At 37.0% G+C, this 10,562-nt stretch overlaps 1 protein-coding gene across 1 annotated transcript; it reads right to left on the bottom strand.

Annotated features, from left to right (window-relative positions):
• Nucleotides 1-3,945: 3,945 nt before the first annotated feature.
• Nucleotides 3,946-9,509, bottom strand: MAP6D1 (MAP6 domain containing 1; the record flags this gene model as incomplete). Its single annotated transcript, XM_081328247.1, has 3 exons — nt 3,946-4,429; nt 7,140-7,257; nt 8,923-9,509. The coding sequence occupies 3 exons, from the start codon at nt 9,507-9,509 to the stop codon at nt 4,352-4,354; spliced, it is 783 nt and encodes a 260-aa protein (XP_081184373.1). The 3' UTR covers nt 3,946-4,351.
• Nucleotides 9,510-10,562: the final 1,053 nt, after the last annotated feature.

Genomic DNA, 10,562 nt, shown 5'->3' on the forward strand with positions numbered 1-10,562 from the left:
TTGCACCCCTATCCCCATACTAAGAATATGTGGAGTTTGCCTTCAGTATTATTCCTTACATTTTAAAATCTCTAAAATTGTCTTTTGGATATAGCCAGAGAACCCAAAATAAGACACTGCATGTATCTTATCTGCTTAGAATATCCAGTTATCCAAACTGACTTCATAATGAGTGACAAAGGCACAAAACCTGGTGGATCCATTTGTACTTTTTTGTGCTGCTTAATCCTTTCATTTCACTTGCATCCCATATCCTTCTATGTTCCTTTCTGCACCTAAATTGATTTTACCATCCTTGAGCCAAAACTTTATATGGGTATAATGCTTCCCATTTCTTTTGAAAATGTGTATAGATTAATTGCATTTTACAGAATAATGCTCCCTCTTTTCTCAGCAAGGGTTTGTCATTCCTAGTTCCGTGTTAGAAAGGAGACTACAGAATGTAGGAAAACATGTACAGTTTTCCACTCTGGGTAGATAAGATCAGGAAGCAAAGTACATGACACTTTATATTATTGTCCTTCAGTGTAAACCTAGTTCATCAAAATCTTTCAGTAGTCAAATGATTTCCATTAGACCAAAAAACTGCAGCAGAAAGAATCTGTAGACAAAAATACATTTTAATAAATTATCTAATTCCATAAAATACAAATATCATGTTCTGCTGTATTTTTTATTTAAGAAATAAAATAACTGTAACCAAGTAGGCAGTGTGATTTTCTTTTCTCCATTTAGTAAAAGTCCATTTAGTAATTAAACCAATTAATGTTCAAAGAAATTAGATCCGTCAAGCAAAATTAATAGGAATTTCACCTAGAAACATTCAACATGCAAGGATTGCAATTTGGAACGTGTTTCTACAAATTGTATTTTTCACCTTCCCATTCCTCCTTATCCTTTCAGCGTGTTGGGTTCATCTGGCAAACTGGCCTCGTATAACTACTGGAGGAACAATGTTGTCATTTACCTTCTAGACAAGTACCTTATTATTGTGATTGTTCCAAAGCCGGGGGGCGGGGTGGACATGCTCAAAGAGATTTTGAAACAATAATTCTCAAGCAGCAGGCCTTTTACTATAAGGAAAAATGATTTCTACATAAAATATTGTCAAAAGCAATTTATGATATGGCACTACTGGAAGGCAAGAGCGCCTCTTATTCAAAGAATGAAAAAAATGTAACAAGTACATACCCTAACCCTTAAGACCTTTCTGATAATGTAAATAACTTTTTAGATCTTAGCTGAATGATTACAATTAAGAAAATTTTCATGAAAAAACAATTCGCTACAGTCAATTTTCTCCAAACTATACAGTACTTTACTTGTACTTCTGTTTTTTTTTTATTTGAAAGATTGGCTGCATGTTATTAGCCACATTTTAAACTAGGAAATGTTAAATATGAATTATTCAGTATAAAATTCGCAAGGGCCTTGTATGCTGCATACACAGAAATGGGACATCACTGGGCTGAGATGAGAAATTTCATGTGCCCATCAAAAGCTTACAAAAGTATACTGGAATTAAACCAACAAATTATGATTGTAACTTCTGCAAAAATAAATGAAACAATGTATTAAGTTGGGGTGGTTATTATGTTAAACCCTGTCTTAAATATATGCAATATTAGGGATGAATGAGAACTAAGAACTAGTGTATTTAAAATGTCTAAGCAAAAATTACAATATTGTACAAAAGTGCTCTTCCAAAATGAAAGAGTCAAATTGTCTCTCTGGAAATTATACTATAACATATATAACACATACTTCCTTAGCAGCAAGCAGTGATTTTACTTTTTCAAGGCAAATCATTTTCTAGTTTGCATACTCAAAAATATGAATGTTAAATAAAATCATATTAAGCATGCACTTTTTTCTTTTGGAAAACGATAATTTTTCCTATTTACAAAATTTACATACACATTAAACAAATTATCTCAGCCATTGCTTTAATGTCTGGCCTAGTGCAATATTCAATACTTAACCCAAAGTAGTAAGGGCTACTAGACCCCAAGAAAATGAGAATACTAGTTGCAGTTGCCTCTACTGCCTTTGAGGAGTTTTCTTCCCAGAATTTAATAACTGAATTCTCAGTGAAATGGAGTCTTCAGGAAAACATTATCAAGACTGAAAAAAAAACACTTCCAGGAAAAAGTGTGCTTGTTAAAGATCAGTTAATTCTATGTACATAAATCAGGGAACATTGATGAGGCCGTGATCCTCTGGCTGTGTGTTGTACTTTTAGCCGTGTTTCTTATTTGGCATACATTAATATAAACAACCTTTTCTCTATAATGGCCAGAGCATAAATAAATAAAGCAACCTCACTTTTAAAACATCCTGCTTTCATTTCATAGCATGATTTAGGGGTCTCTCTGGCTCAGAAAAGAAACAGGATGGTTTGTAATACTTCTTAGTCATACCCACTTTTTAAACTTCACAGTAAAAACTAGACTTTCATTTGGGAATGTGTTGGTGTGAGTGTGATAGACGTGCTACACATTGGTCATACAGCCATAAAGGAGATTGCACTTTGGCTCACATGACCAACAACAGGACTCAGGAAAACAGCCTAGGGGAAAAAAATGAACAAAAGATATCAGAAAGCCGTAAGTAAAGGGAACACCTTCACCAAAAGAAAAAACAATATTGACAAGCAATCCTCTTGAAGCAATACATACTAAAATTTTCTGAAGAAAGTACATAATTAGGCTAATAGTATCAAGACTCTAAAAGATGTTTTTCCTTTTCTTCCAGAACCACAAAAAAACCAGCCAACATTTGACTGGAAGCAATTGTTGATTCCTCTACTCTTCCCTGATCAGAACCCACCTGGAGCACTATATCCAGTTCTGGGCAGCACAAAGGAGAGAGAAAAATTGGAATGAGATCAGAAGAAGGTTACAAATATGGTTAGGGATCTGGAAATCAAGCCCTAAATAGTGATGGCTGACTGAACATTGAGGAACAGTGAAAGGATCTAGATAGGTTTAGCTTACAAAAGAGGCAACTGAGAACAGGAACATAATCTTCATATAGCTTAAAGATGCAGATCTGACTGATCTATCGATAATGGAACTGGCTGATGCATAAAGTGGTGAGTTCACCTTTGCTTCAAGTTTTCATAAACAGTGGCTGGGTCACCTTTTACCAGAAAAGATCTAGCAGGACTAAGTGTCCTTGAGCTAAATTCCAACAGTAAAATGCTATGTAACAAACAAGGGAAGATGGAAAGCACATTAAATAACTCAGAATGAATACTATATGCACTGTTTGTGCCTATGTCCTATAGTACCTGCTCAGCCAAATTTGATCCAACAGGGTTGGGGTGATCTAGTGCCTTTGATTAAACAATGCCCTCTGTTGGGACTCTAAAAGGGCACCTTCTTTGCTGTACCAACTGCTCTCTGGAATGAGGTTCCCCTCCCCAGAGATCTGGATGGCTTCCATCCTGCTGTTTTGGAGATCCCTGGAAAACTGGCTTTGTTATTGAAGTCCCACTTTGGGTCATGTGGGTTTGCTTTGTTGTTGGGTTTGTTTTATCTTCTCTTTGTTTTTATCATGTATTATTTCTTTGTTCTTCATGTTTTTAACCTGTGAATTTCCTAGAGTTTCTGGAAGTTGAGCAGTGTAAAAATTTAAAAAATGAAATAATGAAATTAAGTGGGGGGGAAAAAGAATTGATCCCTGTAGGGTGCTTGTGTTTAAATAACTTGGCAGGTGGCTGAAGGACATACATAATATAAGCGACCAAAGCTACTCAGCCCAACTCCACTTCCATTGCTATGATGCTTTAATTACTTTTGCAAAATAATTGTAATTAAAATAAAATAAAACTCAGATTTAAGGATTCTCTTTAATATAATGATTCTCAATAATGTGGCATTAAAATGTCTTTAAAAGTATGAGACTCATTTAAAGGTGAGTGACAAGAAGTAAAAAAAATTCAAAATCTACCCAAATCGTTTTAGGGACTATTTAGTAAAATGACCATGAATTTAATGAAGGTGGAAAATTAATGATGCATTTTATACAGTGTATTTTTTACTTAAGAATCAGCATACTGCTTCAAATATTGCCTTTTTGTCAGTGTTTCAAATGGGAGCCAAGTCTAGCTAATGGTAATGAGGATATTTCTATGAATCTAGGTCATTCTTTCCAGTAAGTTAGACTGTCTTCAATTCAGATTCAAGTATTTATGATTCACATATTCATATTAAATTTATGAATTCTGATAATTACTATGTCTGCTTAATAATCTTTTACTTTTATCTCACGAGCACTTACAAAGTTGCATAGCTGTTCATTTTCACAACCTTAAGCTGGTTGAACAGAAAATGATCATGATCCAGATTCATATACTAAGGATGTGAGATGGCGCCTGGAAAACAGCAGAAGGATTTGAAGAAAACTTTGTCTTTGCTTCTGGAATCTAGAGAGAAAAAGGAAAAGACACTGAGGACTGGTTATAATACTGGGAAATGATGGATATTGTAGCCCAATAATATACCTATAGAATGACTGGTTGAAGAAAGCTGACCTACATTGTTTGATAGTATTTCTTCTGTTGAAGGAATTAAAAATATTATTTCCTGCACATGGCTTGCCAGCCTGAGGATGATCTATCCGGCCACCAGATAAGTAATGCATTTAAACTGATTTTGACTTGTCTGTGATTCCCATATGCAAGTACCAGGTGGGTTAGAGAGAGCAGATAATCCCTCAAAATCCCTTATCATGTTTCGAATTGCAGATTTTATTCAGATTACCCCTTGAATTTTTTTAAAAAATTAATAGTGTTAAAATAGGATATAAGCTTCTTCAAACCCAGCAAACAGTCCCTCAGATATCCACACACACAAACTTACATAATATCTCAACCCCTTACATATATGACATTTAAGTTATTGCTTATGGATATGTATTTACATTGTAGTTAACAGTTTCAGTATGAGGTAAAATCCAAATTAAATATTCTGATGCCGGTAGAAATAGTCTTGTGCACAAATAATAGCAAGGCACAAAATTATGACTTGTGGATACATAAGACACAACATGCTGAATTTTGAACTAATCCGGTCATTATGGATTAATATGCATGCACATACTTCATTACTGTTATTTTTCGAAGAACTGAGTAAAAAGTCTTTTCAGAAGTGTGAGCCTGTCCATTATTAATGGATAATAATTGATATAAGACAATGAGGAAAAACAAATTTCAACAAATACAAGAAACATAATTTTACATTATTACTAATTTAGAAAACAAACTTTCTATGTTCATAATATCAGAGCTATTTAAATTAATGTTCTATAGGTCAGATTATAGTATACATTTTTGGTGGTGCAACTTTGTTTTTAAAAGAACCATAATTTTAAAGCCATTTACATGTATTTAAATTTCACTTATTTACTATGCAGATAAGTGTGTTTGTGATACTATATGTCTGGAAATATGTCTTGTATCCTTATTTTCCATTTCTTAACTGCCCAGTAACGCTATCTTGTATAGATCTGGAAACAAATTCTCTAGATCTTCTATCAGCTCTCGCTTTACTTCCTGTATCCTTAAAAATTCTTAAGAATATACATTCTTAATGGGTCAATCAAATGTGAATCTCTGCAGTGGTATACGGTAGTTTTAGCTAGGCTACATGATACGGCTGACCCAGACTCCTACTGTCCCTGGTGAAAAATTGGCAGGGTCCCATTATATCAGGTTAGCTATCTTTACTAGTATACCAGCCTCCCTTTTTGGTGGGTGTTTGGCTGATTTCAAAGAGAAAAGCTTTTTTAAAAAAATATCAAATAAAAACTATGATGTCTCACTTAAGGCCAGAGTCACCGTATATGGATTCAGTGTATGGGGAACATCATTAAATAGCAGCAAAGAGATACAGAAAATCCTTTGCTTTCATCTAGTAATTTTCACACATTTGACATTCATAGTCCAGACTTTGTAGTCATATATTAAAAGAAAGAAAAATTACAAAGTTGCTTATTATCTATAAATCTTATCTTATGGATCTCTAGTGTATTTAGCGTACTTTTGAATGAAATGATTCTATGATTCCATTGATAGAAAATTTTTCCAATATTAAAACAAGATAGATTTTTTATATTTTAGATAAGTATAGTCTAATTTAACTAAAATTATATTAAATGATGGACAAGAGTATTATTAAATGTATTTGCTCTCACAACAAGTGCTTTAGGGACAAATTAATTAAACTTTAGGACATTACCTTAATAGAGATACTGCATTCTTAAAGATGTTTAATTGGGGTTTTGTTTTTTTGCAATTCTACTCTTTTATAATATTTGATGTTTATGAGAATTGTGTGACGTGCTAATTTGTATTAACCTGGTTTTTAAAATGCTGTCAAGCACAGGAAATCAGGAGTTAAGGTGGTTCAGATGAATGCAGGGTTGGGGTTTTTTGCATGCTAACATTCTGTACAAGAATCTGAACTACTAATGGTCAAAGCAACTTGGCGGTAGATAAGAATCAGCAGAATTCAAGATGAGCTGGACTTAGATCTCTTGTGGGTGCAAAGGGACTGGAGACTGATGATGCGCTTCACCCTTCCTTCAGGCACAGCCTGGTCATCTCCTACAAATGCCCCCTTTTACTAATAATGGAAAAACTAAAATTACAATAATTAATTGTGTGCTCATTTACATAAGAGAAGAGGTCACTGAGCTAAATGTGATCTCATTTAAAGCTTAGATATTATGGCAAAGGACTGTGCTGCATACAATTAAATCTTAAAGTTCAAATTATATATTCTGACCTTGTTTTGGTAGTAATTCTATGTATCATGTATCAGCAAGTGGCTCCAAATGACAAGCGGGCCCCAAAATTAGTATTGCTTAAATTGGGATTCAATTCAAAGTAAATGGATCATGTCCATAGGACTGCTTCTGCTAAATCAAAACACCTTTCCTAACTTCAATTTCTATTGATTTCCAAATTTATATTAATATGTATTAATAGATATTAATTAAATTTAGTAATTTCTATTAATATTTATTGCTTTGAAGCATTTCTTTCAAACATACCATTCTTTTAGTGATCTGTTTTTTACTGGTCAAACATTAGCAAATTTCTTCATTCCAAAAGTTTTGTAAAGCACATTTACCTTAAAGTCTGACTTGTAGCTAGATTCTTGCACAAAGTGATCTTCTGGAATAATGAACCCCTGTGTTGTCTTTGTAGGCTTGGATGGTTTTGCTGCAGACCATGGGTGATGTTCATGTCTAAAATGAATTTGCAAAGTGAAAGTTAAGTGGATGCTGCTGCTTTGAAAAAGAAAAGACAAACTAATTCTGCTTTCTCATCATATACAGAAAGTTACAAAAGCATGCACAATGTATTTTAAAATGTATTTTCCTTATTTACCCTCACAAAATGAAAATAGAATGAACAGGGATTATAAGTATTTTGCAAATGTCATTTGAAAGTATTATGCAAATGTCGAAAGGACTAAGGGTGCTTAGGAGAGCACATAGCAAATGTAAGATTGCCTTGTCTGAAACCTGTATGTCTATCAGTGGTTGAACTCTAGAAATCACATTCCATCAGATTATGAAGATTGGCATGGACATTCACAGGGGGGGCAAATGTTGATATCTGCATTATGACTGCACAATTCAAATTCTGACCTTTGTACTTACATTATAACATAATAAAGCAGCATATAGGATGTGGAGCTAGTGTCCTGATACTGTTACTTACATTTCCTCATTTTGATAAATGGTCAGTCCCTGATTCCTGGACTATTTCATATATTATTTATTTAATAAGCATTTGTGAGAAAGAATTATCTGGACACAAATGTTGCTGTGTCCAGATAGACTGGATGCCTAATGGACCTTATTTTTCAAGCAGAGGCAACAAGTTCACTACTATCAAGTTTAACTTCAGGTGACAATACAGAGAGCCATGTTTTCTTGATTACAGTGTGAAAGTGGCATGCCACTGCCTCTATTCAGGATTTTTTTTCAATTTTCTCCTACCTAAGCCTGAGCTCTTCTAGAAATCTCAGATCCAAATATTAAACAGGTCTATTTTCACAACAAAGAATGATTAAATGCTGCACATGTATTAAAGAAGTTGGACCAGGAAAGGAATGATTCAGTTTCCAACTTAGCTATGAAAGTCAGTGGGTGACTTCAGCCCAATCATTTCCATATTAAGTCCATGTTCACTGTAAAACTAATATGTTTAGGAGAGATGATTATATGCATTGCTAAGCTTTCTGAGAAAAGCCAGGATATAAATATCAAAGTCGTAATAGAATATTACATAGAATGTAAATTACATATAGCTAAATACAATGCCTGATCCATTGAAAGTATATTCATAGTGCCAATTTGGTTACATATGAACTATATAGAGAAAACAAAAAATGATATACTGTCCTTCCACCATGACAACAAACCCACTTGAGCTCTTGGAGAAAGGACAGGACATTAATCTAAATAACAACATGCTTAGTATATATTTGGGATGAAATGGAGGAGGGAGCACAACTGGCACAGAGGAAGCCAAACCATTGAGAAACAGTTCCCCGGTGAGGGGATAGAAAAAAACATGAGAAAGTGACTCTGCCTTAATTCTGCTACAGAAGAACTGAAGAATTGCTTTGGCAGGCTTTTAAGATTGTTACATTACCCTACTATCAATAAAGTTGTCTAAAGAATTTAGTGGTTCTTATTCTCCTGAGTTTGCCTGCCTTGAAACATTTGAGCATATTCAAGCAGTTGGTCATGCATGCATGCATGCATGCATACATACATATATACATACATACATACAATCTGTTGTGGCCTGAAGAGATGAAGCAATGCTATGCCTGGAAGTCAAGACTGCAGCCCAGGGGTGGGGGGAATTAGATCTCAGACAAAAATTCAAGGTGTTACCTGTAAGAAGTCCTGGCGATACCTGGAGGCGAGGAGGAAGGCCACACCTGTCTGGAGCCAGCGTCCTTATTGCTCCCCTCCTGCCTAGCCGCCGGCAGCACGTACACTCGAGACCCTGCCAGGATCTCAGCGTGGGGAGAGGCGGCTGGGGCGCCCGCGGCCGGAGATGCCCGCGTGGGCTCGACTCTCCGGCACTCCCCAAGGCAAGGCAGGGTGTCCCTCTTCTGCAGCGGCCACGCTCGGAAATCCTGCTGGTACTGAGTCTCTGCGGCGAAGGGCTCCTTCCGGTGCCTGCCCCCGCTTTTTTTCGACGGCCTCTTGACAACGACCAGGCTGTCCCGCAACGAGGGGGCGGACGCGGACGCCGGCAGGGCAGAGGCTGCCCGCGGAGGGGCTTGGGGTCGGCTGCTGGCGGTGCCTCCTGACGGGATCCGAGGCTGTTGAGGGCTGCCCCCACCGCCCGGCTCCGCCCCTTCTTCGATGTCGGAATAATTGTGGATGGTGAGCGGCACGGCCAGGTCCGACTTGTCCATCTGGTTCCAGAAGCGCGCCAGGCAGCACACTCGGCTGATGCAGGGCCAAGCCATGGCGGCAGGACCGTGCGAGGATGCAGTGAGAGATACCGGGACCCGCGGGTGGGGGTGCCTCAGCGGAGGAGAGGAGTTCTGCAGCAAGCCCTTCCCCAGCTGAGAGTTACTTCCCGCTCGCTTCTCAGTGTCAGACTCCCTCCCTCATACAACACTTTGGACAATCCGTTTTTCTTTAGGAGGCTAGCACACACGTGATGATAGCTCAGTCATTCATTCCCATCCCCACCCCCTATCCGGGGTGACAGAAGGAGCTTAATGCAGCACTGGTGAGGGATACAGAGATAATAGGGGAAGGGGGGGCAAAGGGGTGACACATAGCACCAGTCACCAAGTCTTTCCACCCCATCATCCTACCTCCTTGGCTTCTCTTGAGGAAGCATCCTACCCCCTACTTAGCTTTAACCACTGCAGCCTGCCAGTTCATTCTTATACATGCGTTCCACGAAGAATTTATGATGTCTCCTGCAATCTAAAATAGGCGAGAAACTCGGATATCAGATGATTAATCAGGAATGAAGAGTAAAAAAGGAAAATAAGCAAGTGGCAACGTTCACAAAAGCAGCTGGATATTGCAGGAATAGCACTCCTAATGTACTGAGGTCAGCATTCTTTTTCCTTCATCAGCAGTATTTAAGTAAAACATTTAATATTAACAGTTCAGAACTGGCGAAACTGGCATTTATAGGATTAACCTGCAGTATTTTGTACCAGTTGGTTTCTGAGTAATGCAGAATGGCAGTCCTACGCATGTACATTATACAATCAAGCAGGAAGTTAATCAGTTCACCAATTATAGACTATTATCAGCTGAAACAGATTAAAAAACTATTCTGACCAAAGATTTTAATTGAAGGATCTGGGAAAGATCAGAAACCAGAAGTTTTTTTTCTGGAAGTGTGTGATCCATTGAGGTCTTGGACATCATCACAAAGATTGTTTTCTTGCAGCCAGGTGTCTGTCGGATATATGGAGAACATGCTAATAAGATGTTAACTGGAATTTTTGAGGAAAGCTCTAGACATACATATTGTGAACATGCAAGCACACTAT

Source organism: Vipera berus, assembly GCF_964194415.1.
Source record: "Vipera berus genome assembly, chromosome: 5".
NCBI classification, from domain to species: Eukaryota; Metazoa; Chordata; class Lepidosauria; order Squamata; family Viperidae; genus Vipera; species Vipera berus.